Raw genomic sequence first — 19,903 nt, 5'->3', positions numbered from 1 at the left:
AAAACCTTAGCCCCCTGTATCAAACTCATCCCATATGGATGTATTGGGACTCAGCCTGTAACAACAATAATTTCAAATCTTCCTTCTGCCAAACCTCTTTTCCATTCACTTGCCAATTTAACATTTCACACTGACACAATCACTGTGTTAACATACACCATCCTTGCTTTTGCCTTTACTGCCAGCAATACAGCTTTTAATTCTCTTACCTGTGCACTTTCCATCATTCCTTCTTCTACTATTTCCATTCCTGTTTTGAGAGCAACTGCTCTATACTACCAGTTACCATCAATGCGTTTGGCTGAAGCATCAGTGAATGAGTCATCTCCAACTTCAGAGTCTGAAGTGGATGCCTTGGCATCCAGTATAGGGCTAGATTTTGTAATGTTAACATCTCTGGAGTAACTGTTATCTGTAACATTCATCTGATCTGTGACCCCTGAGTTATATGCATACCATTTGTGAACTGTCGGTTCCCTCTGGCGGAGCTGCCTTTCTTAATGCTGGCTAGCAGATTGAAAGGTTTTTGGATTTTTTGCAGGCTGCTGTGGTTGAATTTTTTTCTACTTGTTTGAGAGCTCAAGTCAGAGATAATCCCTTTTCCCAATCAGTGTATCTCTTTTCAGTATCTTTTAACGCTGTGGAACTGAATCTTAATGGTCATTTTGGTTCATGTGTCCCTTTCTGAAACATTACAATAAGTTCCATGTTTAGCAAAACCCCATTCAGCTATTATAGGATCACTGGGGTGAACTGGCCCAAGTGATGGATATGTTTTCAATCCTTCTATCATCATTTGGAAACACTGTTTGTGGCTGTCAAGCCATTCCCAATTTTGGTTTTTTCCCATTAATGTGTACAAGGGTCTTGCTATTACAGAAAATCCAGGAATGCGATTTTTTCCAGTATCCCAAAGTACCCATGATTTTTTTTAAGTTCTTTTTTTAGCAGTGGGTGTAGATATGAGATCTACTTTTGTAATTACAGCTTGGTCTGCTAGTTACCAGTTCCCAGTGTTGGAAAACATATCCGTTTAAAAGTTTTTTTATATATTACTTTAGCCAGGTTTGTTCACCTTTGCCCCAGGGGAAGGGAACTGAAGCTTCTTTCCAGGGCATTGTTTCTCTAGGTGAGGCTGTCATGATCTGCTAATGCAAGCGGGGGTCGTGATGGTTCGTTTATCGATCTCAGAGTGTAAAAAGGACACAAGAAATTTCAGTTTAAATCAAAACAGTGCACCTTTATTAAGTGCCCACAACACAGTAATGCAATAGAAGAGAGAAAGAGAGAGAGAAAGAGAGAGAGAGAAACACAAAGTAGGGAGGAAGAAAAAGAGGGGGGGGGGGGGGGCAATAGCTACCAACGGATGAGACGAAGTCCTCGTGGTCTTCCGCCAATAGATTCGTCTTCTTTCCGTGGGGGAGATCTCTCCAACTTGGTTATTTCAGAAAGTCCCTTTATAGTCCTTTTCAGAAGCGAGGGGCAACTGACCAAGAGGTTGGGAAATTTACAGCCATTGTTGTGGAGTCCGTTGCTTTGGGAAACAGGTACAGGACAGACGCACAAGACCGGTGTGCAGGACAGGTGTACAGGACAGGTCATTCCTTTCCGCTTCAGCGCAGTCCTTCCCGCCTGGGCAGCAAGAACGGCGCAGTCCATTGTTACCTGCACTAATTTTTCTCAGGAATGCGTACCAGTTCCCAGCGGGCACACCCGTAGGCAACACTTGGCAGACACCCCACCTCAGCTAGGCCAGGACTCCTGTGTTCAGTCTCTGTTCTCGGCGATGATCGTGAGGCAGATGAGGGATCTTCAGACCGTCTCTTACACCACCCCGTGACTCACGATTGTCGTCAGGAGAGCTCTATCTGCACGATTTTGTAGTGTCGTTGTGAAGTCTTCAGGACTCGTCAATGTTGGTAGCATATCCCGGAAAAGGGGTAGAGAACATAAGAGAGGAAGGGAAAGAAAAGAAAAGAAAAAGAAGGAAACAAAAGAGAAGGAAATAAATAATTTTGAATCAGAATACACATATAATTTTTTAATCAAAATACTTCTGATTTCTTATGACATCTTATTTTAATACTCGTGTAGTTCGTCTCATGTCAATAACCTTGGGTGTGTCTACAGTGGATGGGGTATTGGCCAAATTGTGGACATCTATTATAGATGTCAGCTGTGTTAACTGTTTCATCATTCTCCAATTCATGATGTATAAGACTGCTGATAAAGCAAAACCAATCAAAACCAAAATCAAGAGAACAGTGATGGGATGACACAATTTGTTTAGGACACCTGTAGCAGTAGGTGACCACCCAAAAAGAGTATCCCACCACCTGTGTTCAGCATCTTTCTTTACCCTTTCTAGAACACGATGTATTTCTTTCACATTGTGATGAACAGTTACCAAGGTTTTCTGTCCATTTTTCTTGATCTTTTCCAAAATTTCAATTAAATCTTGGTGAAGCAACAATTGCTTTACCAAAGTAAGGTTCATCCCAATGGGGGTAGGCAATAATTGGTGGATCAGTGTGTAATTGGACTGTAAAAGGTAATAAGAAGTAACTGGGGCTAAATATGAAAAATCACATCCTATGATTTTAGTAAGGTTACAAACACAAAAATTTGAATGATTTTTTGTATCTACTACTAAATTTTCTACAAATACTTTATCACAAGCAGTTCTTAAGCATGCACATCCATTACCTATATAGACAAGCACTGTTTCAGGAATCTCATTAGGATGAATTTCAAAATGACAGATATTTTGTTCTGTATCTAAACAAATGTCTTGAGCTCTAATTGCATTACTTTCACAGATGAACCCTTGTTGTTCTCGGACAATACAAGTTTCTAAATTAACAGTTTGCCACTTCTCACCAATTTGACGGGCCCATTCTCTATGCTCGAAAGGATAGAGAACAGCTCCATCATGGTTCAGCCCTAATGCAATGACAGGGAATACCAAATGCACTGAAGCATTACGTATGGTCAGTACAAAGGCTGTGGCTGTGTTTGTGATGGGATCGTAGGTAAAATTTACTAAGTTCCACCAGGATTGGAATTCTCTTTCAAAATCAGTGGCACTGTCCCAGATTATTTTCCGAATTTCAGTAGGAAAAGTGCCTTCTTCGCCTTCTCTTATAATTGAGGCAGCAACTGACTGCATCCATAATTGAGCCTGGATGCAGCTGAGAGCCAAAGAAATGTTGTTTTGTGTAGCATCGAGTGCGTCAATTATCAATTTGTGGTCATTCACATTTACCTTTTCCCAATTTGATAATATGTTTGATAACAACCACTGATGGCTTCCCAAGGCTAATAGGGATGACTGCAATGGTTGTTGTATTTTAGTCAAATCTGTAGTTGTGGCAGCCAATTTATTCATTAGTACTTCTGAATCAATACTATTTAAGATTCCCAATCCTGTTCTCACAACACCGGTTATGTCTCTTTGCATTCGTTCCTTAGAAGGGTTCCGCTTTCACAACCAGGTTGTCCACCCCTCGAAGGAAGTTTGCAGAAAAGGTGAACAAGCTGGCTGAACTTCTGAGACATTGTTTTGCATCAGCAATTTGACTTGTTTAAGGGACCATGCCGGATTCTTTATGTCCCTCGGAGTTCTTCTGTGAAATGCAAACACAAACAGAGCCTGCCACCAAAGGCAGAAAGTTAGAATGATGGAATTATCCAGCGTGTATGTATCCGATGCTCTCTCCCTAGGGCATCAGAGGCTACCCATGCATATTTATTCAGAGGGCTTTTCAGCACTAGTGGTACTTCTCCTACAGTAGGGAGGTCTACCAAAACAGGTTGTCCAGAGTAGTGTGCAGGATTCTTAGGATCATTAGGTCCCTGTAATGAAGGAATTATACTTGGAGCTGTTGGGCAAAAGGCAGTGATTTTAGGACACCTGTTTACCCCCCATCTATCATTCACACCTTTCACAGCTTCCCATAGCCGAACATCCCAATTTCCCTCCTGTGGTTTCAGAAGTCGTTTCAAGAGACCATTGGTCCTTTCTACAATCCTGTTAGCTTGAGGGTAGTAAGGGGTGTGAAAAGTCCATTTAATCCCTTCACTTTTTGCCCAGTCCTGTACAACTTTGGCAGTAAAGTGAGACCCATTATCAGATTGAATTTCTTGTGGTTTTGGGAAAGTTCCAAACCATCCCTGCAATGCTTTGACAGTATTATCTCCTGTAGCTCTTTTAAAGGCATCGGCCTGGACTAATCCAGATATTATCTCTACTCCTACCAGTACAAAGTGTTTACCTCCTGACTTTTTAAAGGGGCCAATATAATCTACCTGCCACGCATCCCATAAGCCTTTACCCTTTCTTAAATGCAGAGGGTCATCTTCCAAAGTGTGTCTTTCCAGCCGTCTGCTGCATTGTTCACAGGCTGATATGCATGTTTTACACATTTCTCTGGTAACAGGCCAACCACGAGCTAGGGCTTCTTTGTACAAATCTTTTGCACCTGTGTGTTGTCTTTTTACATGCAACCATTCTAATAAGTGCTCCCAGTCTTCTGTAATCTGATCCTTTTTCAAAGGACTTAGTCTTGCTAATTCATCAGCTCTATTGTTCCACTCTCCTGCTGGATTTCCATCTGTCTCGTGAGAGGCTACCCACCCCACAGCAAAATTCCCTTGACTTGCAATATTTAGAATTTCTTGCCACTTTTCCTTTTGCCATACTGGGATTCTGTTAACTTCCCAGTCATTTTGCTGCCAAAAAGGAAGCCACTCAGTATATCCCTTAAACACAGCATAGGAATCGGTGTAGATACAGACAGGAGAAGTATTCTGTGCCTCATGTTGGAAAACACTCCAAACAGCTATCAGCTCACCAACTTGGGCGCTGCCTTCCCCCTCTGTGATAATTCGTTCACCTGAGGAAGTGTGGAGAGCTACAGCCTTATATTTCCACACCTTTCCTTCTTGCTTGGCAGAAGCATCTGTAAACCAAGAATTTGCTGACTGTTCGGGGGAAAAAGGAGGGGCTACTTTGATGGCTGAGGCAGGTTTGTCCTGACTGCTACTCAAGTTTTCAGTGTCTTGGATTGCCAGATTTTTTACAGCTCCTTCAGTTACTGAGAAGATGCTACAATAATGTTCAATCTGAGCATACCACTTCCTTACTGAGGCCCTCTGGGCCACCCCCTCAGGTGGGGGGGTCCCAGTAGAGACTGCCTTAATAACTTTGAAAGGGCCTCTCAAAACAATTGGTTGTTGTCGTGCAATCTTCTCCACTTCTATGAGAGCTAAGCTAACCACAAACAATCCTTTCTCCCAGGTAGTGTATCTTTTTTCAGCATCTTTAAAGCCACAAGAGTAAAAACCAACAGGCCTCGTCAGACCATATGTGCACTGACAGCCCTGAGGAGGCAAATCCCCATTCCACCTGGAAAGGATCTGTAGGGTGAATAGGGCCCAGGGCTTGGTGAGCTGTTGCTTCAAAAATCAACAATTGCAATGCTTCTTCTTGAGAAGCACTCCATTCCCATTTTATTCCTTTTCTTAACAAGTTATAAAGAGGTCTGGCAATTATGGAAAAATCTGGGATGTGTTTTCTCCAGAACACTAATAATCCTAAAGCATGTTGGAGATCTTTTTTGGATTCAGGCATTTTAATCTGATCTAAAGAGGTTAGGGTATCAGGTGGGATACATGTCATACCTCCTTTCTACCAAATTCCCAAAAAATTCACTTCATGTGAAGGATTTTGGATTTTTTCTGAGGGAATTTTCAAATCAAGGCTTTCTAAGTGGGAGATTATTTTCTGTTGGGTAACTCTCACTTCTTCTATTTCATCTCCTCTCACAAGGATATCATCAATGTATTGATAAACAGTTACATTGTCAGCTTTGGGTATTTTTTCTAACTCTTGGGCTAAAGCGTGATGAGCCAGGGTGGGGGAATGTTTGTACCCTTGGGGAAGCCTAGTGAAAGTGTATTGCTGTCCTTCCCATGTGAAAGCAAAACGGTCCATATCTTCTGGCTGTAAAGGTATCATAAAAAACATGTCTTTGACATCTATAGTTGCCATAATTGAATGAGCTTTTTCTTGAATTAATGTTATCAATTCTGCCAGATTTGGGACAGCTGCTGTGAGAGGGTCTGTGTTGGCATTTAGCCTGCGAAAATCTATTGTCAGCCTCCACTTCCCATTAGGCTTTCGCACTGGCCACACTGGAGAATTGAAAGGAGAATGAGTATTAACTATTACTCCTTGTTCTCGCAGCTCCTGTATCACTGGCTTGATGCCCTCTTTGGCACCCAGGGGGAGGGGGTATTGTTTCACATTAGTTACTTTGCTGAATGGTAGGGAGGGTGCGGCTTCGAGCAGTCTGATGTTAAAACGTGGTGTGCCAAAAGACCACAGGAGACCCTCTGAATCCTCCCACTGCCTCCCAACGAGGGCATTCATCCCTAATAGATTGGTTGGGATATCTCCAATCACCATATTAATAGAGAGTTGATTTTCTTCTCCAGGTAAAATGAGCTTAACTAGGGCTACATTCATAGATTCTGTCATTCCTAAGGCATTTAAAACACAATATTGGTTTTTTGTTGGGACAATTCCACATCTCTGGGCATCTTACTTTGTCAGCGCAGAAATTTGTGCCCCAGTGTTAATCAGAAAAGTTACAGGTGCCCGTTTAGGGCATGTAATAGCTGTGATCATTATATCTCCTTTTTTATTTTTAGTGAGCCTTCTCAGGTATACCCATGCTCCGTCTCTTCGCTCACTGACAAGAGACGGAGGGTCTAGTTTCCCTGGTTTTGAGGGAGAGGTTGTTTTGGCTCACTGCACAGACTTTGAGGGAGTGGTTGGTCTGACTCACTGCCCAGATTCTGAGGGAGGAGGGGTGCACTGGGTTGAACTGATGGATTTGGTAGAACGGGTTTTTGGCAGTGCCAGTTAGACACTACTTTACTCAATTTATCAAGGGGTAAGCCGTCCATCACATCTCTGGGGACCCCCTTTTTGATGCCTAATAACCACCAATGCTGACGGTTAGAGATCTGTTTTACATTCTCTGGCTTTTCGCTATGAGGAGCCCTAATGTACCTGACACTTTTTGTTTTGTCTAATTTTTCTTCTGGAATTTTTATAGGTCCATATTTTCTACTGTAATCAATCAGATCTTTTGCAACTTCACTCCATGTCCAAACTTTGCGATCACCGGCAGGTGAATTCGATTGTGAACCTGGCGGCTGGGAGGGGGTTGAATAGGGAGTAAACCCAGGATCGGTAGATCCAGTTTGGTCGCTTGGGTTTTCAAGGAATCTATCCAGCCTTTCTATGGGACCTACAGCTGCTATGGTTTTTTGAAGGGCAATTGCTGTAGGTTTGAGTGATTCTGGAAGGCCTCGAATTAAAGGGGTCATCAGTGCAGGTTTAACAGGTAATTGCATGGGGGATTCATATCCAGGAGTTAATTTTCTTTCATGGATCATTTGCAAACAGGCAGCTTTGTGGACACTTTCTAGGAGTTGATCGGGGGTACCAATTATAGCTAAAGGGTCTCCCCTTTCTAAAGGATTGAGTCCCCCGGCCCAGAAAGCCGCACGCTGAGTCAGGGACCACGTGCCACGTTTGTCTCCTGTTGTCAAGAAAACTCCATGTCCCCAGTATCCACTGGCCTCCTGTTCAGTTAATTGAATTTGGTCGCCTCCGGTGAGAGACACTCGGAAGACATATTCTGTCTCAGATTCGTGGGGAAGCCGCCCATACTCCTTTTTTAATCTAGCCAATTCAACAGCAGTGTATGGTATTTGTTTAGTGGTGATATGCGGTTCAAAATCTTCATCATTGATATAATTATATTCTATTTTAATCAGAGGTCTCACACGAGGGCAGCAGTTTTCTCTACAATTTTTTACTAGTATTAGTTCTTTTTGGGGGTATATTTGGTCAATGTGAGGAGTTTCCTTTTCCTCTGTCTCTTTTGGTGAGTCAGCATTTTTCGAATTTCTAAAATATTCCTCTTTTAAAGCAGCCTCTAGCAAATGATTTTTATTCTTCTCTTCATCTAATTGTTTTTGTAAAATCTCCACTAGGTTTTGAAGGGAATCTATGATTGCTTTCTCCTCAGTACATCGCTTTAAGCGATGATCTATAGCTGCCACAAGGCATGCCCCTAAAACAGAGCAGATTATGGTTTTATTTCTGCCAAATTTAAATCTAGTCTCATGTTGTAAAGAACATACTCTATCAGTCACATAATCCAAATTAAACCAGTTATTTTGAGCCCATTCTTCCCCTCCCGGAGAGGGCTGGGCATTATGTTTTGCTAGCAGAGCAAAAAACCCAGCTTTAACTTTTGCACTGGGGTTTTCAGTCATTTTATGAAGGGATCAAAACCACCACAGGGATGTAAAAGTTAATTACACACTGCGACACACACAGCTTTGCTGTGTCTCCCTTCGCTTCCCTGGGTGGGTGAAGAGACCAAATCTGCTTGGGAGGTACTCCTTAAGTTACTTATGGTTGTCTTTTCACTACACCAAGCAGTCCAAATTCACGCACACACCAAAAAAAAACACAGTTCCCCCTTTTACACTAAGAGATCTTTGCAGAAAAAAAATCTGAAGACAGAGCCCTCAACTGAGTATGGGGTGCTTTTTACCTAGGCGTGTGCAGTTTGCGGGAAATTCGAGTCACCCCCCTTGCTTTCTAGACACCGCTCACCCCTTTTGAGGTGTCGGGCTAGGTGCGGCTGGAGCGAAACGTCCTTCCCCTATTACAGACTACACACAACCTTGCAACCCCTTCTGTCTGTCAGATCCTGTCCATGACGCCAGTTTAATGTCACGATCAGCTAATGCAAGCGGGGGTCGTGATGGTTCATTTATCGATCTCAGAGTGTAAAAAGGACACAAGAAATTTCAGTTTAAATCAAAACAGTGCACCTTTATTAAGTGCCCACAACACAGTAATGCAATAGAAGAGAGAAAGAGAGAGAGAGAGAGAGAAACACAAAGTAGGGAGGAAGAAAAAGAGGGGGGGGGCAATAGCTACCAACGGATGAGACGAAGTCCTCGTGGTCTTCCGCCAATAGATTCGTCTTCTTTCCGTGGGGGAGATCTCTCCAACTTGGTTATTTCAGAAAGTCCCTTTATAGTCCTTTTCAGAAGCGAGGGGCAACTGGCCAAGAGGTTGGGAAATTTACAGCCATTGTTGTGGAGTCCGTTGCTTTGGGAAACAGGTACAGGACAGACACACAAGACCGGTGTGCAGGACAGGTGTACAGGACAGGTCGTTCCTTTCCGCTTCAGCCCAGTCCTTCCCGCCTGGGCAGCAAGAACGGCGCAGTCCATTGTTACCTGCACTAATTTTCCTCAGGAATGCGTACCAGTTCCCAGCAGGCACACCCGTAGGCAACACTTGGCAGACACCCCACCTCAGCTAGGCCAGGACTCCTGTGCTCAGTCTCTGTTCTCGGCGATGATCGTGAGGCAGATGAGGGATCTTCGGACCGTCTCTTACAGAGGCCTGATGGGCTTAGCATTTCAACAGACTGGGAGTAGCCCCAACGAGATAAGGCCAGGGAAGGAACATCAACAGAACATCAGCGGCCATCTACGAACATCTACCCCAGACTCTGCCTCTGGCAGAATTGGAGACATCTCCTCCCGGGAAAGACTGATAAGAAAATCAAGGAATGAAGATCTAATTGACATCAGAAGCGGAGAAATCTGGATCCAGTAGGGGACCAAATACTAAGAACTACACAACTTGAGACCAATGAGCACTGACCCAATTCATTTCTATGAGTTTTGACTGTATAAAAGATCTGAAAAATCTAGTAACGGTCATGTGTCATGGAATGATTCTCTCTGCACACCGGGGCTATGTGTGGATGAGATGATTTCTGTGGTACATCCTGGCCAGAACAACATCCTGGCGAGAGAATAAAGTAATGCCTTGACTGTTTATCATTAAAAATGTTGTTGGAGGGTTTTTGCTTCTCCAGCAGTTTTGGTGACACCAGGAATTTCACCTTTGTGAAAAACGAGGTTCACTCTCCTGTTAGGATTTAAAAGTTTAATAAAGGACAATAAGGGACAAAGATAATAAAGCAAAATTCACGGTGCCGGGTGCCTTGGCACTCAGCGAAGAGCACACCTGTTATTGCGGAGACACTCTTTAAATACCTGTCCTATTGCATCAGCCTAGAGCATATTCATTGTGAGAAATGAGACAACTCTTTGTTAAAAATTAAAATAATTTATTAAAAACGGAAGAATTGAAAAATTACAAAAATTAGCAAAATATAAAAATTTGGGATCCTATGGCTCGATAGATGGTATGCCCCAGGAGCGCAGGGATTTTAGATCTTCTGGCTGAAACAGCACTAGACCTCAGGTAGAGAAAAAGGGCTTACAGTGCTAGGCTGGCTTTTGGCTGGTCCAAAAAAAAAAAAAATATTTCTAAAGGCTCCTTAATAGGAGTAGGCTTTCCCAGCACTGACCTCCGTCTCAGCAGGGCTGGAGAGAAGAGGGGCGTGTCTCTCTCTGGCCCATTGTTTTATAGTGCCTTTGCTCCGCCCCAGTCTGCCCACAGCCCGCCCCTTCGGTTTAAAGTGATTGGTGTTTTCCCTTTGACAGATTATCTCTGTCCACCAATGGCTCATCCTTGTCAGAGGGGTGGTATTAGTTGAGATAAGGGTCATTAAAATTCAGGTTGCTATGGTACTTGCCTACAGGATAATGGCTATGGGGCTGGGCTGTTTGTTGGAACTGGGGTTTTGAAATTTGCCTTGGAACCAAAGTACAAGTAAAAACACCTAAAAAAAGTACTAAAATACATCCAACATCTTAAAACACTTCTAAAAGTATACAGTAAACACAGGAAAGATAACTCTTATGGTGTACAAGTGATTAATGTTTGAAAAGGAATTTTAACTGGGGAACTTTTAACTGGGGAGTTTTTACTGGGAAGGGTGCAAATAAACTGCTTTGAACAAGTGAAAACCATACTAATAAAACTTGATTTGTGTACCTGGGCTGATGGGTTAATTTTAACATCCAATTTAAAAATATTTAACTGAAAATTAATTAATTAAAGCACTTAATACGCAAAGACCAAGCTAATTAGGGATTTCATGTATGACATTCATAATCAATTATGCATATTCAAACTTTTCCTTAAACTAGTTTACATGTTCCAGGAGCTGTTTAGCATGGCTCCTTCTTGGGTTCGCCTTTTTAGAGCATGAGCATTTCTTGGCTGCGGTTTTAGTCAGTTTTTATTATCATCCTCAGAGTGGGGTTTGGTCCATGGTTTCTGCAGATGGTAGTTGCTGAGAGTTGGTATGTCAGTAGCAGGGGACTTCAACACACGTTGGTTGGATGTTATCCAGTCAAGCAGACAGTTCACAAGCATAACTATATCAGCTATTTCATTATTATGTATTTATAACAAAGCTACTTTAACATTATACATATAGCATCTATTTGTAGAAAGCCACTATTATAATGTGTATCCATTACAATAACAAAGCTACTTTAACATCACTCATTTTAACATTTGCAGGAAGCCAATGAGGCAAAGAGATTAAGCCAAATTAAATTTAATAAAGAAATAGATTTTATTCCGTGCCTATAGGAGACAGTTTCACGAAGGATGTCTGGACTTCAGGCGGCTCTCTTGAAAGCTATTTATTGCATAGGCAAAGTTACAGCATTTCAGGGAGTGGGTATCCAGAGCCAGCCCTACAGCTGCCAGCTCCAGCTGTAGGCATACCTGAAGCCACTTTCTGTTCAAGTTACTAAGCATTTTATACTTTTCTTTGCAGAGTATCTTAACACATAACAACCAATAAGCACCATACACAATACCTTTACATTTGCCTATAGCCTATCATAGCTACTACCATCACCATATTATAGTCATTATTATCCAATCACAAGAGTAAGTAAGTTACAATTTAAGCTTACAGTGGAAAATTCTTAGACCTTTCTTCTTGCTACATCAACATTTCTTGTTTGCCTGCCATATCTTTCTTTTTGGTAAAGACATGTTTTCTATGTACTTATGCTCTTCTTGAGACTTACTCACTTGGTGAAAAACATGTCTTTGTTTGTAGTCACATACCTTTGTCCTACTCCTAAAAATCTCCTTCCAACTCATCTCCAACCTTTGCCTTCTATGTTACTCATCGATCACTGTTTCAGCAAAACATCTTTTATTCTATTTCAAAACGTGCTTTCATTTCTATCTCATCCCCAGTTTCTACATTCACAGATCTTTCTGCCAAGCCTACATACCTGTGAAACTTTCTTACCAAACTTTCATCCTCCCCAACACGCCGCCAAAAGATCGGTCACACAGAAAGCCACGATCGAGAAAAGCAGCTCCGAGCCCGGGGTCGAAGCTGGGTGAACACGCATAGATCTGATCTCTATTGCACCAGATTTCCCAAGTTCACGAGTGCTGCTTCGGCTGGTCCCTTCTTATACAGTTTTTTGGGCAGAGTCCGAATTAATTCTATTCTTCTCGTAATTTTAGCATATTCATGAAGTTTTCTTGTCCCAGATTTGGGCTGCACAAAGCCTTTCCTGGGTCTGATGAATTGTCCATCCTGGGTGATGAATGGGCCATTTCTGGTGATGGAAGGGCCATCTCTGATGATGAATGGGCCATCTCTGGTTCCTGGAACAGTTATTTTTAGTTCCCGGAATGTCCATTCCTTATCAGATGAGATGTAGATATCAGAGTGTGGTGATCAAGTCGTCATGGTGCAAATGTCCCGGTGATAAGATCCAACCCCACCTAGGTGGAATCCTCACTTATTGTGAGAGAACTTCTTTTAGTGTTGTGAAATTTTTTTCTCAGCCAGGCTGGTGGAGGGATTTTAAAACTCTGTCTCTACATGGTCTGATTACATTCCAGTTCTATACATAATAGCACGAATTACATATTTTATTTATAACAATTCCCCCCCTTATTATATGGAAACATAAATTCGTGCTACCTTTTGTCACTATAAAAAAATAGAAATACTATCATCAAATATTTACTACAAATATAAAGGTATGAATATTCAAACAAAAGAATTCCTTTTAGTCATAGCTATTTAGTTTTTCTTGTAACTCTAGCTTTTCCTCCTCTATCTGCTTTTCAAACTTTATCAGAACCTCGGCAGCTTTACTATTTGCTTCTTCGTCTTTTAATTCCATGATTTTAGAGATTTTATTGTTTTTGCCTAATCCTCCAGCAGCTAGTTCTGGGTCCATGGGCATTGCAGCTATTTGCATACCTTGTACTACTGAGTGTATTAATCTAATAAAACATGGTAACATGCAGGGTATGAATATCACCCCGGCCACTGAGCAAAGTATGAAAAATGCTGCCTTCTTCCACCATGTACCATCAAATAATTGTTCCCACCAAGATGCTTGTGAGATGGAATTCCATTTTTGGACTGGAACATGTGCCACCTTTTTAATCTCAGCTGCAAGGTCCCTGATGGTCTCTCCATAGTCATCAATTTCTATGCAGCATTATGATTCATTGAACTTCCCGCAGACTCCCCCTTCCTCAGCTAACAAATAGTCTAATGCAATTCGGTTTTGGTACACAAAGGCCCACATCTGACAATATTGTTTAGCTAACAGTTCTAGTGCATCCAAGGTATGATTTGAAACCACTTCTACTACAGCTTGGAGCCTTACAAGTCAATTGAGTAAATATACGGGGGTTCTATACCCCCAGCTCCCATCCTGTGCCCATGTTGCTGGGCCATAATATTGGATTATTCTTTCTGCGGGCCATTTTTCTTCACCCCACTTTTGATTCCCACCTGCTATAGGTAGTGTTTTCTTTATCCTCCTTTTCTTTCGGCTTAAGGTTTCGTACAAGGGAGCTCCTAACAGGCCACTTTCTGATCTGGGGAGTAAAAAGAAAGAAGGTCGAATCATACCTAGAGTGCATGAACCTTTCCATTTATTGGGCAGTTCCCTGTATGCCTTTTTGCCATATATCCAGTATATACCATTAGGGGCTTTCCATTTTATTCTCGTATTTTCTGGTTCTCTCTAATATTCTTTTAAATCTTCTAAGGATTGGTAAGGGTTAGCTCCAGATTGCTTGTACCAGCAAAGGTTGACTCGACTATTCCAATCACAATTTGCTTTTCTTTCTTGACTCCAATATCCTGCAGGGGGTTCTGGTTGCCAGATTTTACTTTTATAATTTGAATATATTGCTAGGGTGGATATACATGGGGTGTATCCCACAACCTCAGTATATTCATTTCCTTCCCTGCTGATGCAAATTACTCCTATTACTCGTTGGTCTAGAATCCAACCTTCAGGCCTCTGTGTAGTCATTGAGAACTGATTTTTAGCTCTTTTTAGAAGTTGTTCTGGAGCTAAGCCTTCACCCTTCCAAGGCCATTTTTCTGCTGATTTTAGCCCCCCACATATCCAACAGTTGGATAAACCTAACTCAGTAGCAATTTCTTGCATCAGGTCTATGAACAAGTTAGTGTTAGGGGTTGGCCATTCCCAATTATTATACTGCTTTTCTAGTAAGTCGTATTGTTTGCTTAATGCCAATAGTTTCTCTGGTTCTATTCTCTTTTTTCTTATTTCTGATTCTTGTCTCTTAAGCTCTAATGCTGCCTGTTTCATTGTTGCAGAATGATTAGAGGATCAGGGGCATGGGTCATTGATAGAATTATGGGATCAATAAAAGAACTGTACAAGCAATAGGCCTGCAAACAAAGGTTAGTGTGAGAAACTGCCTGCATGAGAAAAATCCCTGTGTGAGAAACAGGCCTGAGAAACAAAAAGGGAGTTTTGAAGAGATGAAGCTGTGCAGATAAGATGTACTGGCCAGAAGAAGGGAGGGTGAACTCTGAATTCTTTTAATCATAACATAACGAGTAGAAGCTTGCCAATGTAGTCTAATTATGTAGAAGCAGAAATGTGCTTTGATAGGTTTTAAGCCACTTAAGAGTTAACAAGCTGGGATACTATATAGGTGCCTCTGGATTGCTAATAAACGGAGCTTGCTTTTATCAACCATATTGGCTGGTCTGCAATTTCTCCCCCCGCCGCAGTCCATGGACCTTTTCCAGCATTTCATAGTGTTTTCTGGGTCCATGCCATCTTTGTTCTTAGAAAAGCAAAAAGTGTTATCATATTGCAAGCATGCCCAGTCATCATTTTCCTCAAGGAGGTCCAGTATAACAGGTTCGTTGCCAAGGGGTGATCTGTCTTCGTACCTTAAATTTTTTTCCTACCCAGTAAGTTTTTCCGTCCATCATGCACATGCTTAATTTTGAATTATCATAACATCATTTGTTGATTTGAGAATAGGCTACGAAGATCAATTTTTTTTCTTCCCTTTAACCCATACAGTATGATTACAGTGGTCACAGATTGAGACCGGCATTTGGTCTATATTTCTTTTATGTCTCCTAGAGTATTGGTTTCTGTTTAAGAAAGGAGGAGCTTCTGACTTCCTTTTCTTAAACCTTGCATTTCGAGATAAGCATTTAATTTTTCTTTCTGATTCACAAATTTGAAATCGAGTGCCATTCAGATCACAGTGTTTGCTATTTCCCTTGCAGTTCTCTGGGCTCTGATGTGTCTCCTGTTCTTTCAGGAGGACCTGCTGACACAGTTCGCAAAGGCTGTCAGCTTTTTGGCCCTCCTTGGGAGACAAACCCTCTAGTGGTGTATTAAGTGTTAGGCATATGATCAGGCTCAGAACCATCAGGAACCCCCATAGGTGTATCCCTCTGCCTTTGCCTTCGCCCACTGGAATGCAGCCAGTGGCGAGGTAAGCCACCTTCTCGGCAGCAGGAATATTCTTCTGGGGTCCTATGGCTGGATCGAATAGCATACCTTCTCTTATATACGTTCTACCTAGAGAGCTTTATTGTGTCTGATCCTGTGGGTGATTAGGGATAGGCGTTCGGAAGATTTCGCATTGTACAGGAAGGTAGAACCCCTCCCCTCAACAGGTAATACGTAAGCAGAAGGAAGTGACACGGCAAACCCAAGTTATTTAACCCTATCTAATCCATGAATAAACGCCATTTGCCGTCCACCACATTGGTGTCTGTGAGCTGATGGCCCGAACGACCTGAGGTGGTCGTCGTACCGTTCCTGAACCAGGTCGCTACGCCTCCAAGAGGCAACAAGTGGTGCCGAAACCCGGGAGCCAGAATCGGAACCGGGATCGGGAATTCGCCTGGACGGGTGAATGGCGGCCGGCGTGGCTGGTCCAGCCCGGCGGGGAGGACGCTCCCGGACCAGCAAGGAGGATGGAAGCTCTCTCGAAGGTCGTATCTCAGATTCATAAGCAATGGGGTATTGATTGCAAACCGAAAGATTTTACTCTCGCTGTTGCGAGGCTTTTGCAAATTGGGGTCATTGACCGACCGGTGGATATACTCCACCCAGAAATATGGGACAAATGTACTAAGGCTCTGGCCGAGGAAACAATGTCCTCAGGTTCGGGGAAAAACCTTAAATTATGGGGAAAAGTTGTACAGGCTTTACGTAAGGCTCTGCAAGAGCAAGAGACCTGGAAAGCCGCACAAAATTGTCTGCTGGCCACACCCCGGTTGGGAGTTGGGGCCACCATGCAGACTACAGATGAGAGCAGTCCTGCCGAGCGCACAGATTCACAGGAGCAAGGACCCTCTCCACAGCCCCCCAGCCCAACCCTACCTACAGAGGGAGAGGAGCGGGCGCAGTCATTCTGGGGCGGGCTGGTGGAGGAGGCCAGGAGCGCCACCATTAAATCAGAGTCCGAAACGGCATGGGCGAGACCCCCGCCCTATGCGCCAAAGAATGGCGCTGGACCCCAAAGGGAGGGGGGGAGTGCGGATGCGGCCAGCAGGAACAGAGAAGGTCCGCTAGATAACGCAGACGTGGGTGAACGGAAAAGGGAGGGGAATCCCGGAGAGGGAATCAAGGCCAGTCAGAGCATTCGCCCAGAAACATGCCCTTATAAAGCAAGACCCTCCCTTAGCAGGAGGCAGGGCAAGCCCAGGGGGAAGGAGCGGCCCAATCCTAAGGGAAAGGGGCGGGGTAGGAGCCCGGCGAAAAAGCTCCGGAGCCCGGAAGTATCCAGTCAGTCGACTTCCGGCTCCGAGTCGGACTATAGCTGGAGCGAGTGGCTTGACGAGTGGTCCGTAACCGACTCCGACTCCGACAAGGATGAAGTGAGAGCAGATAAAAGCAATAGCCACTACACTCCTACTTGGGCCAAGGGGAAGTTAGAAAAAGAACGTACTCCGCTTACAGACTGGAGGAAAATAAAAATAGCATGTGCCGACTGGGCCCCATCAGCCACGCTAGCATTCCCGGTCGGAGTAGGAGGGCAAGGCGGAAACCAGAGGATTTACTCACCGATATATCCTAAAGATATACAAGCAATTGTTAAAGCAATTGCAGACAGAGGGATTAATTCGGCTATGGTTTCCACCCTCATCGACAGCCTTTTTGGAGAGGACGACATGCTCCCATTTGACATTAAACAAACCTGCAGATTAATTTTTGATGGAGCGGGGATGATCGTTTTCAAACAAGAGTGGGAAGACAATTGCAAAAAGCAACTAGCCCTAGTAACTGGGGCAGACCACCCGCTACACGGCTCCAGCCTACAGCGGCTAATGGGCACGGACCCAGCCATGATCACCCCCCAGGCGCAGGCCGAGGGCCTAGGGGCCCACAAAGTCATGGTAACTACCCGCGCCGCTAGAGAAGCTATCCGCTCTGCTTCCAGAGTTATTGCTAGGCCATCGCCATGGTCCACAATAAAGCAAAGCGAGAGCAAAAGTTTCACACAATTTGTGGACTGTATCCAGGCAGCAGTCGATTCCTCTACTTTGCCCTCAGAAGCAAAAGGCCCTGTGGTGGCAGAATGCTTGCGTCACAAATGCAATTCAGCCACTAAGGACATTTTACGGTCATTACCAGCTGGGTCCAGTATTGCGCATATGATTAAGCATGTCGCGAAAGAAGAACATCTAGCCCCAATCTAGGCAGCCGTCCGCACTGCGATAACCAGTGTAATGTCATGCTTTAAGTGTGGCCAGGCAGGCCACATTGTAATAAATTGCCCCCAGCTAGAGCATCCATCAGCAGCAGTTCCCCCATGCCAGACGCGACCTAGAGGGCCATGCTGGGCATGTGGAAAAAGGGGATATTTTGCCAGAGAATGCAGATCAAAGCCCCAGGGAAACGGGAGGGGGAGGGAGCATCTGGGCCGCACACAGCTCCCTCCCACTCGGGAGGTGAAGAGGCCCGACTATGCCAATCCTCGATGGGGCATGGAACTCCCGCACCCACTGCCCCCCCGGGAAATGACCAATTTCGCGGCTCAACCTATGGCTCAGTTAAACCCGTCTGCCCTCCAGGCACAGCAGGAACAACCCCCTGGGAGCGAGATCCCTGGGTGGCTTTGGCCATGAAGGTGGGCAGCCACCCGCTGATAGTGTGGGGAGTGTGGGAGTGTTCTGTCTCCATAACAACCCAGATGACTCTGCTATTCGTCTCCCCTTTAGGATTGATATGGGATCAGACGTTACCGTCGTCCCAGAAAGGTACTGGCCTATACATTGGGAACTGGAGGAGGCCCCCATGGTGGGCGGAGTTGGGGGACTATCTCAGGCCCAAAAAAGCACCCAACTGATAGCGATCACGCTCAGCACCGAAAGAGGACCGGAGAAAACTATCACCCTTTTCCCATATGTTATGCCGAAATGTCCACCCTTGTTGGGGAGGGATGCCCTTGCCCTACTGAAAGTCAGGGTGACAAATTTATTCTAAGGGCCACTGCCGCGTACCCGCAGCTGCCCATCAAACTAATATGGAAATCGGTCGACCCGGTGTGGGTCGAGCAGTGGCCCTTGTCAAAGCCTCAAATGACCGCCCTCCTCGAGCTAGTTAGCAGCGAGCTACAGCGGAACCACATAGAGCCCTCCACAAGCCCATGGAACACCCTGGTTTTTGTAATACCCAAACAATCTGGCGAGGGCTTCTGCCTCCTGCACGACCTGCAGGAGGTGAACAAGAAAATCCAACCAATGGGTCCAGTCCAAACTTTGCTACCCATGAACTCGATGATACCAAAAGGGCAGCCCTGCGCGGTGCTTGACATTAAAGACTGTTTCTTTTCCATACCCCTGCATGATGAAGACAAAGAGCAGTTTGCCTTTTCCCTCGTCTTCCCAAACAGCCAACGGCCTAACCTGCGCTTCCTGTGGAAGGTGTTGCCCCAAGGGATGATCAACTCCCCCACCATCTGCCAGATCATGGTAGACCGAGTACTAGTGCCGGTCCGGCGCAGCAAGCCAGCCGCGACCATTATTCAGTACATGGATGACATCTTGATCGCTGTGCCATCAGCAAGCCAGGTAGACCAACTAGTGTCGACAATCTCAGAGACCCTGAAAACAAATGGCTTTGAAATTGCCAGCACAAAGATAAAAAAGGGACCGTGTGTAACCTTTCTAGGAGTAGGAATTACAAGTTCCTACATAACCCCTCTCCAGATAAAAATCCTCAGGGATATCAAGATGCTCCATGATATGCAGCAGCTGGTGGGATCTCTACAATGGCTCCGTAACATCATCCTGATTCCTCCCGAGGTCATGGACCCCTTAAATGACCTCTTGAGAGGAAAAAACTCATGGGAACAGAAAGTTCTGATGCCAGAAGCCACAAGCTCGCTCGACTTTATCGAGCAGCAAATGTCTGTAAGTACGCTTACCAGGTGGGACCCGGGAGCACCACTCGATTTATATGTTCACTTTACAAAGAAAGGAGGGGTAGGAGCGCTAGCCCAAGGGCCCCCCGACAAAGCCCAACCAATACAGTGGGTAGTCTTGGGAAAGCCCTCGTGCACATTTTCCCCGGGAATTGA

General features: G+C 44.3%; 1 protein-coding gene across 1 annotated transcript; it reads right to left on the bottom strand.

Annotated features, from left to right (window-relative positions):
• Window positions 1–6,774: 6,774 nt before the first annotated feature.
• Window positions 6,775–8,355, bottom strand: LOC138102679 (uncharacterized). The gene has a single exon (XM_069000398.1). It carries the CDS (start codon window positions 8,353–8,355, stop codon window positions 6,775–6,777), a length of 1,581 nt encoding a protein of 526 aa, XP_068856499.1.
• Window positions 8,356–19,903: the final 11,548 nt, after the last annotated feature.

This window comes from Aphelocoma coerulescens (genome assembly GCF_041296385.1).
Source record: "Aphelocoma coerulescens isolate FSJ_1873_10779 chromosome W unlocalized genomic scaffold, UR_Acoe_1.0 ChrW_unloc_scaf_1, whole genome shotgun sequence".
In the NCBI taxonomy this organism is placed as follows: Eukaryota; Metazoa; Chordata; class Aves; order Passeriformes; family Corvidae; genus Aphelocoma; species Aphelocoma coerulescens.
The sequence above is the reverse complement of the archived record's forward strand: the minus strand, read 5'-3'. Positions and strand labels throughout refer to the sequence as shown.